The sequence below is a fragment of the Bos mutus genome, chromosome 5, assembly GCF_027580195.1.
Source record: "Bos mutus isolate GX-2022 chromosome 5, NWIPB_WYAK_1.1, whole genome shotgun sequence".
Lineage (NCBI taxonomy): Eukaryota > Metazoa > Chordata > Mammalia > Artiodactyla > Bovidae > Bos > Bos mutus.
In genome coordinates, this window is record NC_091621.1 from 73,695,528 (window position 1) to 73,721,942 (window position 26,415).

At 42.6% G+C, this 26,415-nt stretch overlaps 1 protein-coding gene across 1 annotated transcript; it reads right to left on the reverse strand.

Moving 5' to 3' along the window:
• Nucleotides 1–4,437: 4,437 nt before the first annotated feature.
• On the reverse strand, nt 4,438–6,192 carry LOC102286519 (negative elongation factor C/D). The gene has a single exon (XM_005887718.2). It carries the CDS (start codon nt 6,190–6,192, stop codon nt 4,438–4,440), a length of 1,755 nt encoding a protein of 584 aa, XP_005887780.2.
• Nucleotides 6,193–26,415: the final 20,223 nt, after the last annotated feature.

Sequence of the window (26,415 nt, forward strand, 5' to 3'; positions counted from 1 at the left end):
TAGGATCTGAAACAAGATTCCCAGAAACCAATAAGGAAAACAATTCTTATTAAGAGATGTGTAAAAGATGTGTATGTGAGGCCAAGGAGTCAGAAGAATACCTGAATGGCTAATATTTTGAAAAGTATCCCAACCTTAGTAAAAATCAAGATGAAGACAAGAATGAGCTGCCATGTTATACCCACTTGAAGAAGTCAAACAGCGCTGCACGTTAGAGAGCTGTAGGTTGACAAGAACTCTCGTGTGTTTTTGGTGGGAGTGTAAATTGATTCAACTTGTTTGGCAAACAATTTTTTTTTTTTAAATAATTGTCTCCTGTGCTTCACATTAATTAAAGGAGAGAGTTATTTTTCTTAAAAAATTTTTTTTTTACTTGGTTGTAGCAGGCCTTTGGGCTTCCCAGGTGGCACTAGTGGTAAAGACTCCCCTCTCCACCCCCTGAACAATGCAGGAGATGTAGGAGACACAGGTTCGACCCCTGGGTTGGGAAGATCCCCTGGAGGAGGAAACGGCCATCCACTCCAATCTTCTTGCCTGCAGAATCCCATGGGCAGATAAGCCTGGCTGGCTACAGTCCATAAGGTCACACAGAGTTGGACATGACTGAAGTGACTTAGCACCCACGCATGCAGTGGGTCTTTAGTTGTGGCCTGGGTGATCTGGTTCCCTGACCAGGGATCAAACCCAGGCCCCCTGCACTAGGAGTGCAGGTATTAATTATTGGGCCATCAGGAAAATCCTTTGTCAAACAAGTTTTCACTGTCTTGTAAACTTATGCACTCTCTTATCCTTCATATATACATGGAGACCTTCTTCCATATGTGTATCAGGAGACGTGAGGAAGAATGTGGTAGCATTCATGGTCTGAAACATCAGAAGGGGAAATAATATAGTCAGAAGGAAGCGAATGAATTAAAGTTAATTTGGGTCCTTGGTTGCGGCTTCCCTAGTAGCTCAGCTGGTAAAGCTGAGCTGCAGTGCAGGAGATCCCAGTTCAATCCCTGGATCAGGAAGATCCCCTGGAGAAGGGAACAGCTACCCACTCCAGTATTCTTGCCTGGAGAAGCCCCATGGACAGAGGAGCCTGGCATGGGGTCACAAAGAGTTGGATATGACTGAGTAACTCTCACTTTCAAGTACTCGGTTGATTTTAGAAGCATCATTTTGGGTAAAAAGAGCAAGTCTCGAAATACATAATCTTCAAAAATCAAATAATATTATTGAAGGGTGCATAAATATGTGATTTAAAAAGCTATAAAACTGAGGGAAGGATAAAAGAAATTCAGGAAGATGGTTGGAAAAACAGACTAAGATAAAGGAGACATACAGATGAGCTGATGAAATGTGTAGCTAACAGTATGTGTTGGTAATGTTATACGACTTCTGTTTTAGACTCACCTCTTTTTTTTTTTTTTTTACTGACGTGTAATTCTCTATAAGCTGCACATTTTTTGTGGGCTCCAGAGCACAGGCTCGGTAGTTGTAGTACACGGGCTTAGTGGCTCCACAGCATGTGGTATCCTCCTGGGAATCGAACATGTTCCCTGCATTGGCAGATTCTTATCCTTATTCACTGTGCCACCGGGGAAGTCCCCCCATTTTACTTTGATTGGATTTAATATATTCATAAAAATTACTTGAAAACACAAATCTTTTGAGATGGCATGTTTTTAAAATTGTGTGCTAAGTCGCTGCAGTAGTGTCTGACTCTTTGTGACCCCATGGACGGTAGCTTACCAGGCTCCTCTGTCCATGGGACTCTCCAGGCAAGAATACTGGAATGGGTTGTCATGCCTTCCTCCAGGGGATCTTCCTGACCCAGGGATAGAACCCACATCTCTTATGTCTCCTGCATTACCACTAGTGCCATCTTAAGTAATTTATTTTCCTGTCTGCACCAAGTGACTTGCCGAATCTTAGTTCTCTGACCAGAGATTGGACCTGAGGACTTGCCAGTAAGAGAAGGGAGTCCTAACCACTGGATTCCCAAGGAATTCCTGAGGCCACACCTCTTATACCTTGTTTGTGAGAGTCCAAACTACTTATAGGTGTAGAAACACATTCAAATTATCTTATAAGTAAATGATTGAATTTTCCATTTCCTAGAATGTCTTTAAGTTGAAAAAAAAGACATTAAAGTTATTGAATTTGTAACTTGAACTTCGTTGTTCTGATTTTGAATCGCATCATGAATCGCAGCACGCCAGGCCTCCCTGTCCATCACCAACTCCCGGAGTTCACCCAGACTCACGTCCATCAAGTCAGTGATGCCATCCAGCCATCTCATCCTCTGTCGTCCCCTTCTCCTCCTGCCCCCAATCCCTCCCAGCATCAGTCTTTTTCAATGAGTCAACTCTTCGCATGAGTTGGCCAAAGTACTGGAGTTTCAGCTTTAGCATCATTCCTTCCAAAGAACACCCAGGGCTGATCTCCTTCAGAATGGACTGGTTGGGTCTCCTTGCAGTCCAAGGGACTCTCAAGAGTGTTCTCCAACACCACAGCTCAAAAGCATCAATTCTTTGGCACTCAGCCTTCTTCACAGTCCAACTCTCACATCCATACGTGACCACAGGAAAAACCATAGCCTTGACTAGACGAACCTTTGTTGGCAAAGTAATGTCTCTGCTTTTGAATATGCTATCTAGGTTGGTCATAACTTTCCTTCCAAGGAGTAAGCGTCTTTTAATTTCATGGCTGCAGTCACTATCTGTAGTGATTTTGGAGCCCAGAAAAATAAAGTCTGACACTGCTTCCACTGTTTCCCCATCTATTTCCCATGAAGTGATGGGACCAGATGCCATGATCTTCGTTTTCTGAATGTTGAGCTTTAAGCCAACTTTTTCACTCTCCACTTTCACTTTCATCAAGAGGCTTTTTAGTTGCTCTTCACTTTCTGCCATAAGGGTGGTGTCATCTGCATATCTGAGGTTATTGATATTTCTCCTGGCAATCTTGATTCCAGCTTGTGTTCCTTCCAGTCCAGCATTTCTCATGATGTACTCTGCATGTAAGTTAAATAAACAGGTTGACAATATACAGCCTTGACGAACTCCTTTTCCTCTTTGGAACCAGTCTGTTGTTCCATGTCCAGTTCTAACTGTTGCTTCCTGACCTGCATACAAATTTCTCAAGAGGCAGATCAGGTTGTCTGGTATTCCCATCTCTTTCAGAATTTTCCACAGTTTGTGATCCACATAGTCAAAGGCTTTGGCATAGTCAAGAAAGCAGAAATAGATGCTTTTCTGGAACTCTCTTGCTTTTTCCATGATCCAGCGGATGTTCGCAATTTGATCTCTGGTTGCTCTGCCTTTTCCAGCTTGAACATCAGGAAGTTCACGGTTCACATATTGCTGAAGCCTGGCTTGGAGAATTTTGAGCATTACTTTACTAGTGTGTGAGATGAGTGTAATTGTGCGGTAGTTTGAGCATTCTTTGGCATTGCCTTTCTTTGGGATTGGAATGAAAACTGACCTTTTCCAGTCCTGTGGCCACTGCTGAGTTTTCCAAATTTGCTGGCATATTGAGGGCAGCACTTTCACAGCATCATCTTTCAGGATTTGGAATAGCTCAACTGGAATTCCATCACCTCCACTAGCTTTGTTCGTAGTGATGCTTTCTAAGGCCCACTTGACTTCACATTAAGAATAAATTAAGTATTACTTATGATATACATGTTGCCAAGTAATAATGCTTATGACAAAAATCAACAGGTAAAGAATGTAAAGTACAAAGAATTTGTATCACTAAAATTTCGATGATCACTATCCCAGCACAGGACTGGTCAAAATGACTCTAATTTCCATGTATTCGAAAGCATTGTTTTCCCACATTATCTTTCCAGTTATCAAATAGAGTCATATAATTGTCTTCTGATAATTCACAATAGAGATGGTAAATGCTTCCTTGAAAATCTTTGTTTACCTGCCCGGAGACTTGAGTGTTTGGGTGCATTTGTGGGTTCAATGACACATGCTCAGTTTTACATGTAGAGCTTCTGATGCTGGTGGTGGACTTACATTTAATCCTTCCTCTTGAATCTGGGGTGACAGTATTTCTTGAAAACTTGGAAAGTTGTTTGACTTTTTATTTGTTATTTATTTTTTGGACCCAAGTGCTTTATTTACACAGCAGAAAGCCAACACCAGAATGTACACTTTCCAACTGTAGAAAGACTTTTATTTGTTCTTGGAAAATTAAAGCAATTACAATAATATGAAGTCAACAATCAGGTCTTGTGAAAAAAGCTAAGTTAACTTTGTTAAGATTGCTAACATTTCTTTTCTTTTTTTTTTTTTTTACAGAAATTCTCCACCTCCTCCCATCAGAACCCATTTCCAAGGTGTTGACTGGGGGTCTCTTCACCAGTAGCTTCTGCAAAAGGATTCTCCACAGTAGGTCTGCTGGAATGTTCTGCTGTGGGTTTGGTGTTGCTCTGACTCAGTCCAGCAGCATGAAGTTAGACTGGCAGTGAGCTATGAACTCTGTCACAGGGTCATGTTCACCCGCCCTTTTCAGGGTGCTGGCAATGCTGTCGTTTTCCAGGATGGGCAGGAAAAGCCGCACAAAGTCAGAGGTGTAGGGAGGGATGATCATATCCAGCACCTCGGACACAAAGTAGCGGATGAGAGACAGGTCGGTGTCCAGCTTCTCCAGACACCTGCGGATGTAGGCGACCACAGGGAGCACATGGCCGCAACTCAGCAGGTGCACCATCCTGTTCAGGAGGATCTTCTTCACCTTAAGCTGCTTCATGGCATCTAGCTCGGGGTATTCAGTCTCCAAGAGCTTGATCAGTAGCTGCAAGACATGGGGGTGCAGGAGGGGATGGTAGGTGCTGACCTCGTCTAGCAGGGCCAGGGGCACTGGAGTGGGGTGGGTGTGCTGCTCGAAGAACTTGGGCTTTGACACGGTCCCGTCCACCCACGTCAGCACACCCACTGCCACCACTGGAAATCTGATGCACCTATAGAGGGTGCCCAGCTCGGCCAGGAGCTCGCTTGCCCCTGTGTTCTCAGCACAGCACAAATTGTGAACAGTTTCAATAGCCTTCGCTGTTGCCTTCAGCTCATCTTGATTGATGCTCAGGCGTTTGTTCTTCTTCCAGATCTCCACCACGCTGGCCGCGTAGGCTAAGAGATGGATATACTTGTGCTTGTGGTCTGGGTTGATCCTGGCCCCAGGTTTAAAGAGCGATTGCATGAACAGGTCCAGGAAGGCTGGCACCCGGATGAGCTCGACAGGAGGCGGGTCCCTGCTGGTAACAAACAGGTTGTAGAGGACGGTGATGTCGGCTGGATTCAGGGCCTGCTTGGACAGCATGGCCCCCAGGGCCTGGCACAGCCGGGGGTAGGAGGCAGCTCTGCCCAGGGCAAGCGGGATGCGACTGGCATCGTGGCCACTCTCCTGGGCGAAGCGCTGGACCTCCTGTGCGACCCTGCGCACTGCCCCGCCCCGCTGGCCTTCCTGGGCCAGCACGGCCATCAGGACCTGAGCCAGCAGGTATGTATGCTCGCCGTGGCACACCATCTTAGCAAACTGAGGCAGGTTTTCTGCAAGGTTGGCTTCTCCTCCATCCAAAATGGTAGCTAGAGAGCTCCCGAGAACTCTAGAGAACACTTCCAGCTGCTGGCAGGCTGCCACCACGCCAGTGATCTCGCCTTGGTATCCTGCATCGGAAATGAGCTTGACCGTGAATTTCAGCATCAGACAGTCTGGGTGCGCTTCCATCAGCTGGTAAACAAGATCCCTCCAGGTGGGATGTGCAATCATTTGTTCCAGCCAGGCGGGGGTTGCCCTTTCGTTTGTAAAGATAGAATCTGCTTTGCGGGGGTCGAAGTGTTGCATCACTAAGTTCTTCAAGTGGTTTTCCACTGTTTCCTGAATCTGCACTGGTTCCACCCCAGTCTGAATGAGCCACTGGGCCAGCAGGTTGATGGTCTGGGCCACAGCTGTGTAGTTGTCTGATAAGAGGCGGATCACCTCCTCTGGAGACCCTCCTGCCTGGAAATATCTCATCAAAGTGTTGAAGACAGAGGGCTCCATGATATAATCTGGGGTAGAAAATTTCTGCAGGCATTCTTGCTGGACCTGGGCATCTTCTTCTCCCAGCACACCATCTTCTGGCTGCTGGTCACCCCACTCGGCAGGTCTCCCGAAGTCATCCTGGTCCATGTCCATGGTGGCGCCAGGCATGGCCCCCACTGGACTCTTCCGAAGCTGCCTGTTTAGGAAGGGATAACAGGATTATGGTCACCTCTCTCTTCTTTTCAAGGCTGTGGTATGTAAAACTGATGTTTCTTTTTCAAAAATATGTATTAGTTTTATTTATTTGGCTGTACCAGGTCTTAGCTGGGGCATGCAGGACCTAGTTCCCTCACCAGGTAATGAACCCTGGCCCCCTGAGTTAGGAGCACAGAGTCTTAGCCACTGGACCATCACGGAGTTACCAAATGGATGTTTCTTGATAGGAATATGAATTTACTGATTAGATCATAGGAGGGCAAGTTTCTTCTGTCTACTCTTGGAATTGCAGTCTGATGTTCCAGAGGTCATTTCATTGGCCAGTTGAGATGCTTCTCTATAATGATCACGTGTTAAATTTATACTCCGATAAAATTACTATTTTCAAAAATTTGTAAAAATTTTACTTTTTCCAGACCACTAATATATTCTCTCAAAGATTAATCATCTGTGTCTTTTAGCTCTGACACTCTAGAGACCCAAATCAGTAATCCTTAATCAACTTTTGAGTCAAAACTAGTTACTATGCTCAAATAGTTCTTATTTTTTATACTATTGCTATGCCTTTTCTTTTAATGAAACTTCCATTTAATTTGGACTTTTAAAATCAATTTTATTATTTTTGTTTTCTTCATATCACATATTTATTCACTTCACTATAATTTGAGCACTTTTCTGTGTACCAGGCAATTGTCTGTATGTACAGTGTTTGTGTGTAAGTTTGCATAAGGTTTTAAGTGGAAAAGTAACAGAAGATGGTTTTCTTTGAAAGAGATTATGCCTGTCAAGGGAGAATGGCTAGACGGGAGCCACCGTGGACAAGGGGGCACTAGGTGGACAGGTGTTAGGCTGGTAGTGGATGTGGGCTTTAGGGAGTGGGAAGTGAGGCGGAACAGAGGACTGAGTGAGTGTTTCATTCACTTTCTTCAACAGATTTTCAAAGATGGAGGTTTAAATGAGGGGAGACAGAAGAAAACCAAAACTAAAAGGCTTGGTAACTTACAGGGATATGGCCTTTGGGGAACAGGGGGACCACAGAGAGCACACAAGCTCCTCAGTCACGGGTTGATCCACAGTCTATCCCAGTTCCTGAAAAATAAGAAAAAGAGCAGTTCAAACTCACACTGCTGGTAAGATTTGTGGTTAGAATCCACATCCAGCTCTGCCAAACTAAAAACCCTCATTATTATACTGTGGAATAAAATGTGGCAGTGAAAAAAAACCCCTGAAACTCCAGTAATTTGGCCACCTAATGCGAAGAGTTGACTCATTGGAAAAGACCCTAATGCTGGGAAGGATTGGGGGCAGGAGGAGAAGGGGACGACAGAGGATGAGAGGGCTGGATGGCATCACCAACTCAGTGGACATGGGTTTGGGTAGACTCCGGGAGTTGGTGATGGACAGGGAGGCCTGGCGTGCTGCAGTTCATGGAGTCACAAAGCGTTGGACATGACTGAGTGACTGAACTAAACTGAACTGAAAAGAAATATGTGTGAAGTAGGACAATACACACAAACATGAAATGACATCCCAGCTATATTTGAGATAAATCAGATTAACACAGTAGAATAAGTTTCTTAAATTGAAAAACAAATCTGATGAATATTCACATAATCAGAGGGCTTCCCTGGGAAATTCTACTAACATTCAAATAACAGTTAAACCTTTCACAAACTCTCCCCAAGTACAGAAGAGCAAGAAAGACTTCCAGCTCACTCTAAGAGGCCAGTATTCATTACCCTGTGTTATCATTCAGGGTCCTATTAGAGAAACCAAACCCGTAGGAGATGTGTATTAAGAGATTTCTCACAAGGAATTGGCTTACATGACTGAGGGAACTGTCTAGGCAAGGCTGAGATCCTTGGGGCAGCCGTCAGAAAAGGCAGACTGGCATTCTTTGGTATCAAGGATGCTGCTCTCCCCAGACAGAATGTGTTCTCTTTAGGGAAACCTCAACTCGACTCTTAAAGCCTTCATTAATTAGATCAGGCTAATATGCCAAAGCCTTTGACTGTGTGGATCACAATAAACTGTGGAAAATTCTGAAAGAGATGGAATACCAGACCACCTGACCTGCCTCTTGAGAAATCTGTATGCAGGTCAGGAAGCAACAGTTGGAACTGGACATGGAACAACAGACTGGTTCCAAAGAGGAAAAGGAGTTCATCAAGGCTGTATATTATCACCCTGCTTGTTTAACTTATATGCAGAGTACATCATGAGAAACACTGGACTAGAAGAAACACAAGCTGGAATCAAGATTGCTGGGAGAAATATCAATAACCTCAGATATGCAGATGACACCACCCTTATGGCAGAAAGTGAAGAGGAACTCAAAAGCCTCTTGATGAAAGTGAAAGTGGAGAGTGAACAAGTTGGCTTAAAGCTCAACATTCAGAAAACAAAGATCATGGCATCTGGTCCCATCACTTCATGGGAAATAGATGGGGAAACAGTGGAAACAGTGTCAGACTTTATTTTTCTGGGCTCCAAAATCACTACAGATGGTGACTGCAGCCATGAAATTAAAAGACGCTTACTCCTTGGAAGGAAAGTTATGACCAACCTAGATAGCATATTCAAAAGCAGAGACATTACTTTGCCAACAAAGGTTTGTCTAGTCAAGGCTATGGTTTTTCCAGTGGTCATGTATGGACGTGAGAGTTGGACTGTGAAGAAGGCTGAGCACTGAAGAATTGATGCTTTTGAACTGTGGTGTTGGAGAAGACTCTTGAGAGTCCCTTGGACTACAAGGAGATCCATCCAGTCCATTCTGAAGGAGATCAGCCCCGGGTGTTCTTTGGAGGGAATGATGCTGAAGCTGAAACTTCAATACTTTGGCTACCTCATGCGAAGAGTTGACTCATTGGAAAAGACTCTGATGCTGGGAGGGATTGGGGGCAGGAGGAAAAGGGGACGACAGAGGATGAGATGGCTGGATGGCATCACTGACTCGATGGACGTGAGTCTGAGTGAACTCCGGGAGTTGGTGATGGACAGGGAGGCCTGGCGTGCTGCGATTCATGGGGTCATGAAGAGTCGGACACGACTGAGCGACTGAACTGAACTGAACAGAATTGGTTTCTCTAGAATCATCTTGCTTCTTTAAAGTCAATTGATACGGATTTTAATTACATCAAAAAATACCTATAGCCTCCAAGATTCCATAAAACCACACCTTGATGCCTGAGCCACACAGAGGAATCCCAAGAAAGCTACTGACTAATATCCTTTGTGAATAAATCTTCAACAAAATCTCCACAATATGAATCAGGCAAGGTAAGGATTATACACCATGACCCAGCAGAATTTATATCAGAATTGTGAGGTTGATTAGATTTATGAAAAACAATCAATGTAATGTGTCAATAGAATAAGGGACAAAAACCATATCATCATCTCAACAGAGGCTGAAAAAACTGTTTCTAAAAGTTAAACATAGAGTTGCCATATGAGGAGTCGTGTCCGACTCTTGTGACCCCATGGACTAAAGCCCACCAGTCTCCTCTGTCCATGAATTTCTCCAGGCAAAAGTACTGCCATTTCCTTCTCCAGGAGATCTTCCCAACCCAGGGATTTAACCCCAGTCTCCTATATTGCAGGCAGATTCTTTACCAACTGAGCCACCTGAGAAGCCCTATGGCTCAGCCAGTCCTTTCAGATAGCATATGCAAGAGAAATGACAACCCAGCTCCACACAAAATACTTTTCAGATGAGCATAGCAATGTTACTCATAATGGCCACAAGGTAGAAACACCCAAATGTCTGTCAACTGATGAATGGATGAACAAAGCATGGTACACAGTGGAATATTATCTAGTCATGAAGAGGAATAAAACACTAATTCATGTTCAGCATGGATGAATCTTGAAAAGTTGCAAAGTGAAAGAATCCAGGTACAAGAGGTCATATACTATATAATTCCACTAAATGAAACAGTCAGTACAGGCAAATTTGTAGAGATAGAAAATCAATTAGAGGTTGTCAGGAAATAGTGTGGGGCAGGATGGAAAGTGTTTGCTAATAGACTTCTTTTAGAGTGGTGAAAATGCTCTGGAATTAGTGGGGTGCCTGTACAACATTGTGAATTTGCTAAACTACTGAATTTTATACTTTAAAAGAGTGAGTTCTATGGTTTGGACATTGTGTCCAGTTTTTTAAAGTGCTCACACAGTCCAGGAGTATAGACCAGACTTCAACTAAATTGCTTAGGCATGTGAAACAATTATTTACATTTAAATAAGCTAACAATTATATTTTAAAAATTGCAACTTCAAATTTGTAGGATTCAAATAATTAGTTATAGCTGTCATTTAATGTAACTAATATGATTGGTTATATTAGTCTCCTCTGTCATTTCCATCCACCATATAGACAAACTAATTATTACCAGGTTTGGGAGGAAAAAACAAAACTCTGTTGAAATCACAAGGCTCTTTTGCTATCACCCCATTTTTAACATTTCTTTTACAGGAAAACTCTTCTAAAAAGTTCTTTGTCTTTGCTGTGTGGTGATCTTTTTTTCCTGCACATTCTCTCTTTAATTTACTCCAATCAAGCCTCACCTCCAACCTACCTAGACACCCAACCTGTGAAAGTCACAAATCCATGATCTTAACATTGCAAAAATCTAATGATCAATTCCTAGTCCTCTCTTACTTGGAATATCCGGAGCTCTGTCCACCTTGAAAGGCTTTCTTCTCAGGGCTCCCAGGACCCAGTCCTCTCTTGAGATTCCTTCTTTGTCAGTGGCAGCTCCTTCCAAGTGTTCTTGGCTTCTTCTCCTTCTCTCTTCCTCTCTCTGACTGTGAACCTACTGCGTCTTGCAAGGTGACATCTCCAGAGCTCTGCAATCCTATATATACTTTCCAGGCATGAAAATCTAATCATAGTGATTTTTTTACCACCCACACAGTGATTAGATCTGGATTTGAATCTTCAGTCTTGTATATCCAAAGTCCCAGCTCAGTATCCCTGCTTGAGTGTCTCATAGGTCATAAGTCAAACTTAAAACTCTCCACCTCAATCCTGACGTCCAGCCCTGACCCCTCTCAGGCCTCACGGCTTAAGTAAAGCTGATTCCATTAGTCCAGTTGATTGAGTCAAGAGCCTTAGTATCTCTGACTCCTCTCCTTTCTCTTGGTCCAAGCTCAACTTGTGAGAAGAAAATCTAACTTGGCCCCTTGCTGTTTCTGACTTCTATTAACACTTTCCTTCCTGCATATGACTCAACAATCCTGCTCCTAAGTATATATCTGAATAAAAACATAATTCGAAAGGATATGTGCTCCTGCATGATCATTGCTGCACTATTCACAATAACCAGGACATGGAAGCAACCTATTCATAAATGTCCATTGACAGAGGAATGAATAAAGAAGATGTAGGTCATATATATGATGGAATATTACTCAGCCATAAAAACGAACAAAACAATGCCATTTGCAATGATATGGATGGACCTAGAAATTGTCATGAGTGAAGTAGGTCAGACAGAGAAAGACAAATATATGATATTGCTAATATATGAAATCTAAAAAAACGTGCAGATGAACCTATTTACAAAACAGAAATTGAGTCACAGACGTAGAAAAGAAATTTATGGTTACCAAAGGTGGGGGGAGGGATAAATTAGGAGATTGGGTGTGATATATATACACTAATATATACAAAATAGGTAACTAATAAGAACCTGATGTATAGCACAGGGACTTCTATTCAATACTCTGTAATGATTTATATGGAAATGGAATCTAAAGAGGAGTGGGTATATTTATAACTGTCTCACTTTGGTGGATAGCAGAAATTAACACAACATTCTAAATCAGCTATACTCCAATAAAAAATTTAAAAAAAAAACAAAACCCAAAACCACTTTCCTTCACTCACTCTGCTCCATCCTCTCTGGATGCTTTGTGGTTCATCTAACAAGCCAGGCACAGTCCCAGTTTAGGCCTTCGCACGTGCTGTGTGCTCTGCCTAGAAAGTTATTTCTCCAGATTAAAAGCAAGACTTGTTCTCTCATCTTCTTCTGGCTTCTTTTCAAGTACTTTTAGTCACAAGGCATGTGACCAGAAATGAGACTGGAGTCAGTGGTTGGAGAAGACGATCAGGGGTTTGGATTAGAGTGTGAGGGTTAATGGAATCTCCCAGGTTTGTCTTAAAAAAAGCAAATGTTTGTTTGCCTGTGTCAGATCTTAGTTGCAGCACACAGGATTCTTGCTGTGTTGTGAAGAATATTTCGTTGCAGCACCTGGACTCTCTAGTTGTGTGTGGGCTTCTATAGTGTCAGAGTGTGGGCTCCCTGTAGTAGACACAGGCTTACTTGCCCTGAGGTATGTGGGATCTTCCCGAACCCGTGTCTCCTGCATTGGTAGGCAGATTCCCAACCACTGGAATTATTTCACACAATGCTTTATTTTCTACCCTCACATATCTGTAAACTGCCATTGAGAAGACTTCCTGGTCTCTCACTGTTAAATAATTTATCCATTCAAAATTATTTATGGAGCAAAAAAGAATATTTTCCTCTTACTAAATATTTTTCAAAGTATTGGGCTCCCCTGGTGGCTCAGACGGTAAAGAATCTGCCTGCAGTGCAGGAGACGTGGGTTCAATCCCTGGGTCAGGAAGATCCCCTGGAAAAGGGAACAGCAACCCACTCCAGTATTCTTGCCTGAAAATCCCATGGACAGAGGAGCCTGGCAGGCTACAGTCCATGGGGTCACATAGAGTTGGATAAGTTTTAGTGATTATATAATAACCTATTCTGTGGTCAAGGAAAACAACAGAATGGAAAAGACTAGAGATCTCTTCAAGAAAATTAGAGATACCAAGGGAACATTTAATGCAAAGATGGGCTCAATAAAGAACAGAAATGGTAGGGACCTAACAGAAGCAGAAGATATTCAGAAGAGATGGCAAGAATACACAGAAGAACTGTACAAAAAAGATCTTCATGATCCAGATAATCATGATGGTGTGATCACTCACCTAGAGCCAGACATCCTGGAATGAGAAGTCAAGTGGGCCTTAGGAAGCATCACTACAAACAAAGCTAGTGGAGGTGATAGAATTCCATTTGAGCTATTTCAAATCCTGAAAGATGATGCTGTGAAAGTGCTGCCCTCAATATGCCAGCAAATTTGGAAAACTCAGCAGTGGCCACAGGACTGGAAAAGGTCAGTTTTCATTCCAATCCCAAAGAAAGGCAATGCCAAAGAATGCTCAAACTACCGCACAATTGCACTCATCTCACATGCTAGTAAACTAATGCTCAAAATTCTCCAAGCCAGGCTTCAGCAATATGTGAACCATGAACTTCCTGATGTTCAAGCTGGTTTTAGAAAAGGCAGAGGAACCAGAGATCAAATTGCCAACATCCACTGGATCATCGAAAAAGCAAGAGAGTTCCAGAAAAACATCTATTTTTGCTTTATTGACTATGCCAAAGCCTTTGACTGTGTGGATCACAATAAACTGTGGAAAATTCTGAAAGAGTTGGGAATACCAGACCACCTGATCTGCCTCTTGATAAACCTATATGCAGGTCAGGAAGCAACAGTTAGAACTGGACATGGAACAACAGACTGGTTCCAAATAGGAAAAGGAGTTTGTCAAGGCTGTATATTGTCACCCTTATTTAACGTATATGCAGAGTACATCATGAGAAATGCTGGGCTGGAAGAAGCAGAAGCTGGAATCAAGATTGCCAGGAGAAATACCAATAACCTCAGATATGCAGATGACACCACCCTTATGGCAGAAAGTGAAGAGGAACTAAAAAGCCTCTTGATGAAAGAGGAGAGTGAACAAGTTGGCTTAAAGCTCAACATTCAGAAAACTAAGATCATGGCATCCGGTCCCATCACTTCATGGGAAATAGATGGGGAAACAGTGGAAACAGTGTCAGACTTTATTTTTGAAGGCTCCAAAATCACTGCAGATGGTGATTGCAGTCATGAAATTAAAAGACACTTACTCCTTGGAAGGAAAGTTATGACCAACCTAGATAGCATATTCAAAAGCAGAGACATTACTTTGCCAACAGAGGTCCGTCTAGTCAAGGCTATGGTTTTTCCTGTGGTCATGTATGGATGTGAGAGTAGGACTGTGAAGAAAGCTGAACGCTGAAGAATTGATGCTTTTGAACTGTGGTGTTGGAGAAGACTCTTGAGAGTCCCTTGGACTGCAAGGAGATCCAACCAGTCCATTCTGAAGGAGATCAGCCCTGGGATTTCTTTGGAAGGAATGATGCTAAAGCTGAAACTCCAGTACTTTGGCCACCTCATGCGAAGAGTTGACTCATTGGAAAAGACTCTGATACTGGGAAAGATTGAAGGGAGGAGGAGAAGGGGATGACAGAGGATGAGATAGTTGGATGGCATCACTGACTTGATGGACATGAGTTTGAGCAAGCTCTGGGAGTTGGTGATGGACAGAGAAGCCCGGCGTGCTGCAGTCCATGGGGTCTTCAAAGAGTCAGACATGACTGAGTGACTGAACTGAACTGAACATGCTTCAAGAAGGTGGCATTCACTGGCTTATGCTCAGGATGAGAACTTTTTTTTGGCCATGTTTCTGTCGTCCAGTGTCCCATTCCTGGCAGTTTCAATAGTATGAGTTATGGTGAATGGTTGTGCAAGCAGTGAGAATCCTGCAGTTCATTTATAGGAAAGCCTTAACCAGTCCTGGCAGGTTAGAAGTGAGGACACAGTTCTGTGGTGCTGGGTAGGAAGGAGGACTTGTGCTGTAAGAGTAGGTTAAAAGCCACGCGTGAGAGCTTGACAGTGTGGGATGATGTTATCCCTGGTTAGTTGTACTGTGAGCGAGTGCTTAGTCACTCAGTCATATCAGACTCTTGCAGACCCATAGATTGTAGCCTGCCAGGCTCCTCTGTCCATGGGATTTCTCAGGCAAGAATACTGGCGTGGGTTGCCATTTCCTCCTCCAGGGGATCTTCCCCACCCAGGGATCAAACCCCGAGTGCCTGGCATCTCCTGTGTTAGCAGGCAGCTCCTTTACAACTAGCGCCCCCAGCACTCGTACTGTAATTTGATGAAAGTCATTGGGCAGGAGCAAGCAATTTCATGGGTCTATCACTTTTTAATCTTAATCTAGGTTTCATATTGGTTGTGGCTCTCAAAATGATTAGTGCCAACAGTTAAGGCTTAGGGTCCTAGTGACCTGTGTTTATTAGAGATTTTAGCTCTTTTGCTCTTTGATGTCCCTTTGTTCTTCTTGAATATGTCAGTACATTAAGTATAAAAATGATACTGTGGGACTTCCCTGGTGGTCCATTTGTTAAGACTCCGTGCTCCCACTGCAAACGGCACAGGTTTGATCCCTGATTGGGAAGTAAGTTCCCACATGTTTCGAGGTGTTCCCAAAAATTAATAAATATGATAGTGCAAAAATTATTGTACACTAAAACTTACAGAGTTGTGTTACTCTGAGCTATTTTCTTCTGCCTCTGACTGTTTCTGGTATGAAAACAGACGGCCTCCAGTGAGAAATTATTAAGCTATTTCTTTTTAACTATAACTAAACCATATGCAAAAATAGACTTTTATATATCCATGAAAGAAATACTTATTTACAAGATGATATGAATGGATCCACATGAATTTTTTAATTGTATGAAATTCATTGAAAAGTGAGAAAGGACCTACAGGGTTGGCCTCACTGTCTTCACTAGCTACCAGATTTTCTACATGGTGACTTTAAGAAATAAGGCATCCTAATTTGCATAAAATTTGGGACAAGCTTGATTGATCAACCCTCCTTTACTCATATAAGCAGACATGTATAAAATGGGGGAGTGATAATCTGAGACCCCATCAAATAATACTCTATTCATGCAAATGTTGTCATTGCACAAGTCAATTTGGGTTTTTGTTGTTGTTGTTGTTCTTAGTTCAAGTTTGACTTAATACATTTTCTACATCCCAAGGAAAGATATTGGGGAATATGTGGGAGGGGCAGAGTTTAGCCCTGTCGCTGTGGGGCTGCTCTGCTGGCCTGCCCACTCCCTCTCGCATGGAAAGTGATAGTGTTAGTCTCAGTCCTGTCTGACTCTTTGCGACCCCGTGGACTGTAGACCAATTTCATGGACTTTGAATACCAGACTTCTCTGTCCATGGAATTTTCCAGGCAAAAATATTGGAGTGTGTTGCCTTTCCCTTGCTCTAGGGGATCTTTCCGGACCCAGGGATAAAACCTGGGCCTCCCGCATTGCAGGCAAATTCTTTACCATCTGAGCCACCAGGGAAGCACATCCCTCTTCCATGCTAGGGCTCAACTCTAATGTCCTGCTTCATCCCTGCAGTGGTCTTTTCTCAGATGTGACTGTTTCTGAGCTGTGCACCACCAGGACAAGAACACCCCCATCTGTCTGAGCTTGTGTGCCTGACTGTCAGCGCCCAGGCTGGGCTGATCTTGTCACCTGCCTCTCACTGTGACCAAGCACCAGACACTTAGTTGATTTTGACAGTATTTTTCCCCATTTGATTAACACTCTCCTTTATCTTTTACTAAAAAGAGAGACTTAAATTGAACAAAGTAGGGAAAACCACTAGACCATTCAGGTATGACCTAAATCAAATCCCTTATGATTATACAGTGGAAGTGAGAAATAGATTTAAGGGACTAGATCTGATAGAGTGCCTGATGAACTATGGACTGAAGTTCGTGACATTGTACAGGAGACAGGGATCAAGACCATCCCTGGGGAAAAGAAATGCAAAAAAGTAAAATGGCTGTCTGGGGAGGCCTTACAAATAGCTGTGAAAAGAAGAGAAGTGAAAAGCAAAGGAGAAAAGGAAAGATATAAGCATCTGAATGTAGAGTTCCAAAGAATAGCAAGAAGAGATAAGAAAGCCTTCCTCAGTGATCAATGCAAAGAAATAGAGGAAAACAACAGAATGGGAAAGACTAAGAGATCTCTTCAAGAAAATTAGAGATACCAAGGGAACATTTCATGCAAAGATGGGCTCAATAAAGGACAGAAATGGTATGGACCTAAAAGAAGCAGAAGATATTAAGAAGAGATGGCAAGAATACACAGAAGAACTGTACAAAAAAGATCTTCATGACCCAGATAATCATGATGGTGTGATCACTGACCTAGAGCCAGACATCCTGGAATGTAAAGTCAAGTGGGGCTTAGAAAGCATCACTACGAACAAAGCTAGTGGAGGTGATGGAATTCCAGTTGAGCTATTGCAAATCCTGAAAGATGATGCTGTAAAAGTGCTGCACTCAATGTGCCAGCAAATTTGGAAAACTCAGCAGTGGCCACAGGACTGGAAGAGGTCAGTTTTCATTCCAATCCCAAAGAAAGGCAATGCCAAAGAATGCTCAAACTACCGCACAATTGCACTCATCTCACACGATGGCATCCCACTCCAGTACTCTTGCCTGGAAAATCCCATGGGCGGAGGAGCCTGGCAGGCTGCAGTCCATGGGGTTGCTAAGAGTCGAACAAGACTGAGCAACTTCACTTTCATGCATTGGAGAAGGAAATGGCAACCCACTCCAGTGTTCTTGCCTGGAGAATCCCAAGGACGGGGGAGCCTGGTGGGCTGCCGTCTATGGGGTCGCACAGAGATGGACATGACTGAAGCGACTTAGCAGTAGCAACAGCAGCACACACTCGTGATGCTCAAAATCCTCCAAGCCAGGCTTCAGGAATATGTGAACTGTGAACTTCTAGTTGTTCAAGCTGGTTTTAGAAAAGGCAGAGGAACCAGAGACCAAATTGCCAACATCCGCTGGATCATGGAAAAAGCAAGAGAGTTCCAGAAAAACATCTATTTCTGCTTTCTTGACTATGCCAAAGCCTTTGACTGTGTGGATCACAATAAACTGTGGAAAATTCTGAAAGAGATGGGAATACCAGACCACCTGATCTGCCTCTTGAGAAATTTGTATGCAGGTCAGGAAGCAACAGTTAGAACTGGACATGGAACAACAGACTGGTTCCAAATAGGAAAAGGAGTACGTCAAGGCTATATATTGTCACCCTGCTTATTTAACTTCTATGCAGTGTACATCATGAGAAATGCTGGGCTGGAAGAAGCAGAAGCTGGAATCAAGATTGCCAGGAGAAATATCAATAACCTCAGATATGCAGATGACACCACCCTTATGGCAGAAAGTGAAGAGGAACTAAAAACCTCCTGATAAAGGTGAAAGAGGAGAGTGAAAAAATTGGCTTAAAACTCAACATTCAGAAAACGAAGATCATGGCATCTGGTCCCATCACTTCATGGGAAATAGATGGGGAAACAGTGGAAACAGTGTCAGACTTTATTTTTGGGGGCTCCAAAATCACTGCAGATGGTGACTGCAGCCATGAAATTAAAAGACGCTTACTCCTTGGAAGGAAAGTTATGACCAACCTAGATAGCATATTGCAAAGCAGAGACATTACTTTGCCAACAAATGTCTGTCTAGTCAAGGCTATCGGAGAAGGCAATGGCACCCCACTCCAGTACTCTTGCCTGGAAAATCCCATGAATGGAGAAGCCTGGTAGGCTGCAGTCCATGGGGTTGCTAAGAGTCGGACACAACTGAGTGACTTCACTTTCACTTTTCACTTTCATGCATGGGAGAAGGCAATGGCAACCCACTCCAGTGTCCTGGCCTGGAGAATCCCGGGGACGGGGAAGCCTATTGGACTGCCGTCTACGGGGTCGCACAGAGTCGGACACGACTGAAGTGACTTAGCAACAGCAGCAGTCAAGGCTATGGTTTTTCCAGTGGTCATGTATGGATGTGAGAGTTGAACTGTGAAGAAAGCTGAGCGCCGAAGAATTGATGCTTTTAAACTGTGGTGTTGGAGAAGACTCTTGAGAGTCCCTTGGACTGCAAGGAGATCCAACCAGTCCATTCTGAAGGAGATCAGTTCTGGGTGTTCTTTAGAAGGAATGATGCTAAAGCTGAAACTCCAATACTTTGGCCACCTCATGCGAAGAGTTGACTCATTGGAAAAGACTCTGATGATGGGAGGGATTGGGGGCAGGAGGAAAAGGGGATGACAGAGGATGAGATGGCTGGATGGCATCACTGACTCGATGGATGTGAGTTTGAGTGAACTCCAGGAGTTGGTGATGGACAGGGAGGCCTGGCATGCTGCAATTCATAGGGTCACAAAGAGTCGGACATGACTGAGCGACTGAACTGAACTGAACTGAAAAAGAGAGAGAGAGACTGGGGAGCTATTCCCCTGTCTTTCTCAGCTTTTAACCCACAGTCATGGTGACAAGCCCTGATCCCAAATTGCCCTAAAACCCCTACATGCACCCTCAGTTCCCCTTCCCTCATTGGGATCTGAAACCTTGGCAAAATCTAAACCGAAGACCATATTGTGGTCACAGTATATGAAGGCAGATCTTGCTTTGTTGTTGTTCAGCCGCTCAGTGGTGTCTGACTCTTGGTGACCCCATGGACTGCAGCACACTGTGCTTCCCTGTCCTTCACCATCTCCCAGAGTTTGCTCAAACTCATGTCCATTGAATCGGTGATACCATCCAACCATCTCATCCTCTGTCATCTCCTTCTCCTCCTTCCCTCAGTTTTCCCCAGCATCAGGGTTTTTTCCATTGAGTCAGCTCTTTGCATCAGGTGGCCAAAGTATGGGAGCTTCAGCATCAGCGTCAGTCCTTCCAATGAATATTCAGCGTTGATTTCCTTTAGGATTGACTGGTTTTATCTCCCTGAAGTCCAAGAGACTCTCCAAAGTCCTCCAACACCACAGTTCAAAAGCATCAATTCTTCGGCACTCAGTCTTTCTTATGGACCAACTCTCACATCCATACATGACTGCTGGAAAAACTGTAGCTTTGTCTATGCCAATGGACCTTTGTTGGCAGAGTAATGCCCCTGCTTTTTGGTGCTCTTGTCTAGGTTTGTTTTTGCTGTTCTTCCAAGGAGCAAGCATCTTTTAATTTCATGGCTGCAGTCACCATCCACAGTGATTTTGGAACCCAAGAAAATAAAAGTCTGTCACTGTTTCCATTGTTTCCCCATCTATTTGCCAGGTCTCTGAAACCTTGGTTTCCTGCATTGCAGGCAGATTCTTTACCATCTGAGCCACCAGGGAAGCCCTTGCTTTATGTCATGTCTAAAAAGTGTATTATTTTGATGGCACTTATTAAACAGTGTTGGAATCGAAGAGGAAAGGAGAAGGGGGGATAAATTTAGAATTTGGGATTAGCAGATACACACTACTATATATAAAATAAACAACAATGTCCTACTGTATCAATATCTTGTAATAACCCATAATGGGAAAGAATCTGAAAAATAATCACTTTGATGTACATCTGAAACACTGTAACTCAATTATACTTCAATAAAAAGAGTTGTATTATTTCAATATCATTTTTATTTATTACCTTAGATATATTTAGTATTTAGAATATGCTTTTTGGTGTAAAGATCCTAAAACTTTTATGACTTTTCATACACATAAGCATACAAAGACATCTGATGAAAAAATTGTGTATATATTTTGCTTAGACACAAACATAATAGGTTTATCTTGTTTTAAAATTTTTAATTATTCATTTATTTGACTGCTCCGGATCTTCATTTCAGCACATGGGCTTTAGCTGTGGCTTGTGCAATCTAGTTCCCCGACCAGGGATAGACAAGCCCAGGCCCCCTGCATTGGGATCTCAGAGTCTTAGCCACTGGACCACCAGCGAAGTCTTGATTTTGCTTATTTTATCTGACTAGGTAAAACACATAAAAACGGACCATTTCATACCTCATATTCTTTCTAATGCAAAATTTATCAGACATATTGTATTGAAGGACCTGTCAAAGTTTATTTACTCCTCCATGAAAACCCCATCAAGGAATTAACAGAGTGCCCACTCACCAGGACTTGGGAAATAAAGTTTATACACTTTAAGTGAAGAATTTACAGCTTCCCCGATAAGTACAGGTTATTATTGACTGCTGCTGCTTTATTCATATAGTCATAAAAGCATCATGTTTTTATTAACCAACATGAATTATATTTGAGGTACAATGCTTTGCAGTGATCTTCCCAGAAATACCATTAACAGAAATAATGGGTGTGTCTGAGAAGCCAACTGTAAGCAGATAGATCTGTGGCTCTTGGTCAGTTCCAGGAGCCCCCGACCTGGGTGCTTGTTTTAGCAGAGAGCCTCCAACTGGAGGGTTCTATACACAAGTGAGGGATCTTTTGTTTTCAACTCAGACAATTATCTGTGAATCTCAGCATTCTGTACAAGATACAGAGCCACCATTTGCTCATTTCTCAGTTGGAGGACCAAAAAATTTTTTTCTCCATTCTAGTTGTCATAAAAAATCTCTGATTTATATATGTGTGTGTGTGTGTGTGTGTGTGTGTATAGCATCGGGCTTCTCTGGTGACTCAGTGGTAAAGAATCTGCTTGCCAGTGCAGGAGATGCAGTTTCCATTCCTGGGTCAGGAAGATCCCTTGAAGAAGGAAATGGCAACCCACTCCAGTGTTCTTGCCTGGAAATCCTGTGGACAGAGGAGCCCCGAGGGCTGCAGTCCATGAGATTGTAAAGAGTCGGACATGATTTAGCAACTAAACATCAATAATTTTATATTTATATATATATACACACATACATATAAATGAATCATGTTACTGTCCAGTAGAAATTAGCACAACATTGTAAATAAACTGTACTTCAGTAAAATAAAAATTTAAAAAACTTTCTGATTTTTGTAATTCCCTGGAGGTCCAGCGGTTAGGACTCCTCACTTTCACTGCCAAGAGTGCAGATTCAGTCTTGGTTAGAGAACTAAAATCTCACTAGCTGCACAGCACAGCCAAAAATTAAAAAGAAAAGATACAAAGAAATAAAATATTTCTAATTTTAATAATTTTCATATTGTCATTTTTAAGCTTCTCAGAACTGCTTCTTCTCCTGTGTTCAGCTTTGAGAATGCTGACCTTCCTGACAAAAAGTTGTTGGTAAAAACAATCTTGGAAATATATAAAAGAAGATACTCTTTCTCTCCTGAAACTACAAAAATCAGCTGATACAGTTCTGAATCATAAAACTCTCCTTGCATGACACGTCCACACTCCTTTGGAAGGCCAGGACCTCCTGTTTTGTACTTATCTCACCCTAACTACTCAAGTCATTACTCTGGGAATTCTCATGGCTCTCGGTTGCATCAACACTGTTTCCCTCAAAACTTGGTCTTTCCCGTCAGCAAGCAAACATGAGCCATCTGGGGATATCTGACGGTAGCCATTAAAATTCCTTAAGCTATTCACTTTTTTCCCAGTTGGCTCTAAAAAATGAGAGAATTGAAATTCTTGACGTAATTGTGCTCAAATGACAGTCTCAGTATTGGGCCTCACCCAATGCCTCGTGAATCAGCATTTGCCTCTAAACAAGATCCCTGGGTGGGAGGGATTAAACTTAAAAACTTTTGCACAGCAAAGGAAACTATAAGCAAAGTGAAAAGACAACCCTCAGAATGGAAGAAAATAATAGCAAATGAAACAACTGACAAAGGATTAATTTCCAAAATATACAAGCAGCTCATACAACTCAATATCAGAAAAACAATCAACCCAATCAAAAAGTGGGAAAAAGACCTAAACAGACATTTCTTCAAAGAAGACATACAGGTGGCTAATGAACACATGAAAAGATGCTCAACATTGCTCATTATTAGAGAAATGCACATCAAAACTACAATGAGATATCACCTCACACCCGTCAGAATGGCCATCATCAAAAAGTCTACAAACAATAAATGCTGGAGAGGGTGTGGAGAAAAGGGAACGCTCTTGCACTCTTCATGGAAGACAGTATGGAGATTCCTTAAAAAACTAGGAATAAGACCACAATATGACTTAGGCATACACCCTAAGGAAACCAAAATTGAAAAAGACACATGTATCCGATTGTTCATTGCAGCACTATTTACAATAGCTAGAATATGGAAGCAACCTAGATGTCCATCTACAGATGAATGGATAAAGAAGCTGTGGTACATACACAGAATTGAATATTACTCAGTCATAAAAAGGAACACATTTGAGTCTGTTCTAATGAGTTGGATGAACCTAGAACCTATTATACAGACTGAAGTAAGTCAGAAAGAGAAAGATAAATATCATATTATAATGCCTATATACAGAATCTAGAAACAATGGTACTCAAGAATTTATTTACAGGGCAGCAATGGAGAAACAGACATACAGAATAGACTTATGGACATGGGAAGAGAGGAGCAGAGAGTGAGATGTATGGAAAGAGTAACATGGACACTTACATAACCATATGTAAAATAGCCAGCAGGAGTTTGCCGTGTGGCTCAGGAAACTCTAACAGGGGCTCTGTATCAATCTAGAGGGATGGGATGGGGAGGGAGACGGGAGGGAGGTTCAGATGGAGGGGATATATGTATACCTATGGCTGAATCATGTTGAGGTTTGACAGAAAACAACAAAATTCTATAAAGCAATTATCCCTCAATTAAAAAGAAAATTAAATAAAAGAAAAAAAATGTTGCAGGCAGATGCTACATTTCCAGATTTTGAGACTAATGAATTAATCTTAAAGCAATGTTTTTCAAACTGCAGGTTGCAGTCCATTAATTAAGTAAATAAATCATTTCAGAGGGTAAAAAAAAAAAAAATCCCTGGATGATTCATAAAATTTTGAAAAACTCTTGATTGTGTCCGTGGACTCACTTGAGTAGCTTTAAGAAACCCTGATGTCCGGAGACCAATTAAATCAGAACTTGGGGGAGTAGATCCCAGGGATCTGTGTTTTTTTAAGCTCTTGGTGACACTGGGGTTTCCCTCCCGAGTGGCTCAGATGGTAAAGAATCTTCCTCCAATGCAGGAGATCCAGGTTCAAACCCGAGGTTGGGAAGATCTCCTGGAGAAGGAAATGAGTACCCACTCCGGTATTCTTGCCTGGAGAATTCCATGGACAGAGGAGCCTGCGTTCATGGGGTTACAAAGAGACAACTGAGCAACTAACACTACTGACACCAATGTGTAGCCAGGTGTGAGAACCCCTGAACTAGAAATATTTTCTTTTCCTGTGTCACTGACGGTACAATCTCTCTATGGAAAGAGGATTGAAGTCACGTTGAGCCCAGGAAGAAATAGAGACCCTTCCTGGTTTCTTATGTGGTATGAGCATTGGATTGGCTAGACAAGGTCTGTCCTGAATTCCAGGACTTTTTTTTTTTTTAATTGAAGTATAGTTGATTTACAATGTTGTCCCTATCTCTGCTGTATAGCGAAGTGACTCAGTTATACACATACACACATTCTTTTTTTAAAATATTCTTTTCCATTATGGTTTATCCCAGGAGATTGGATATAGTTCGCTGTGCATTACAGTAGAACTTTGTTGTTTATTCAGTCTACACGTAACAGTTTACACCAACGCCAAACTCCCAGTCCACCCTTCTCCCTCCTCTATTGCCCCGTGGTAACCACAAGTCTGTGAACCGCGAACTTCCAGATGTTCAAGCTGGTTTTCAAAAAGGCAGAGGAACCAGAGATCAAATTGCCAACATCCACTGGATCACTGAAAAAGGAAGAAAGTTCCAGAAAACATCTATTTCTGCTTTACTGACTACGCCAAAGCCTTTGACTGTGTGGATCACAATAAACTGTGGAAAATTCTGAAAGAGATGGGAATACCAGACCACCTGACCTGCCTCTTGAGAAATCTGTATGCAGGTCAGGAAGCAACAGTTAGAACTGGACATGGAACAACAGACTGGTTCCAAATAGGAAAAGGAGTACGTCAAGGCTGTATATTGTCACCCTTATTTAACGTATATGCAGAGTACATCATGAGAAATGCTGGGCTGGAAGAAGCAGAAGCTGGAATCAAGATTGCCGGGAGAAATATCAATCACCTCAGATATGCAGATGACACCACCCTTATGGCAGAAAGTGAAGAGGAACTCAAAAGCCTCTTGATGAAAGTGAAAGTGGAGAGTGAAAAAAGTTGGCTTAAAACTCAACATTCAGAAAACTAAGATCATGGCATCTGGTCCTATCACTTCGTGGGAAATAGATGGGGAAACAGTGGAAGCAGTGTCAGACTTTATTTTTGGGGGCTCCAAAATCACTACAGATGGTGACTGCAGCCATAAAATTAAAAGACGCTTACTCCTTGGAAGGAAAGTTATGACCAACCTAGATAGCATATTGACAAGCAGAGACATTACTTGGCCAACAAAGGTCCATCTAGTCAAGGCTATGGTTTTTCCAGTGGTCATGTATGGATGTGAGAGTTGGACTATAAAGAAAGCTGAGTGCCAAAGAATTGATGCTTTTTGAACTGTGGTGTTGGAGAAGACTCTTGAGAGTCCCTTGGACTGCAAGGAGATCCAACCAGTCCGTCCTAAGGGAAATCAGTCATGGGTGTTCACTGAAAGGACTGATTTTGAAGCTGAAACTCCAATACTTTGGCCACCTCATTTGAAGAGTTGACTCATTGGAAAAGACTCTGATGATGGGAGGGATTGGGGGCAGGAGGAGAAGGGGATGACAGAGGATGAGATGGCTGGATGGCATCACCGACTCAATGGACATGAGTTTGAGTGAACTCCGGGAGTTGATGATGGACATGGAGGCCTGGCGTGCTGCGGTTCATGGGGTCACAAAGAGTCAGACACAACTGAGCGACTGAACTGAACTGAACTGAAGTTACACCCATGTTGCTGCAAATGGCATTATTTAATTCTTTTCATGGCCAAGTAATATTTCTTTGTATATACGTATCACAACTTCTTTATTCATTCTTCTGTCTATGAGTGAATATTTATGTTCTTTCCATGTTTTGGCTGTTGTGAATAGTGCTGCTATGAATATTTGTGTTTAGTCTCTAAGTTGTGTCCAACTCTTTGTGACCCCATGGACTGGGTCCCTCCATGGGATTTCCCAGGCAAGAAAACTGGAGTGGGTTGCCATTTCCTTCTCCAGAGGATCTTCCCAACTCAGGGATCGAACCTGCCACTCTTAGTTCTCCTGCACTGGGAAGCTCTGTGAAAGAGTTTATTCCTCTGTAACTAGTCAACCCTAAGTACCACCAGCAAAGCTTTCAGCTCCAGTCTCTATAATAGTTATTCATTTCACCATCAGGCTCATCATCAGGGAAAATCAGTAAGGGTA

Coding starts and splice junctions, on each gene's coding strand:
- LOC102286519 (XM_005887718.2), bottom strand. CDS start 6,192: ATGCCTGGCGCCACCATGGACATGGACCAGGATGACTTCGGGAGACCT.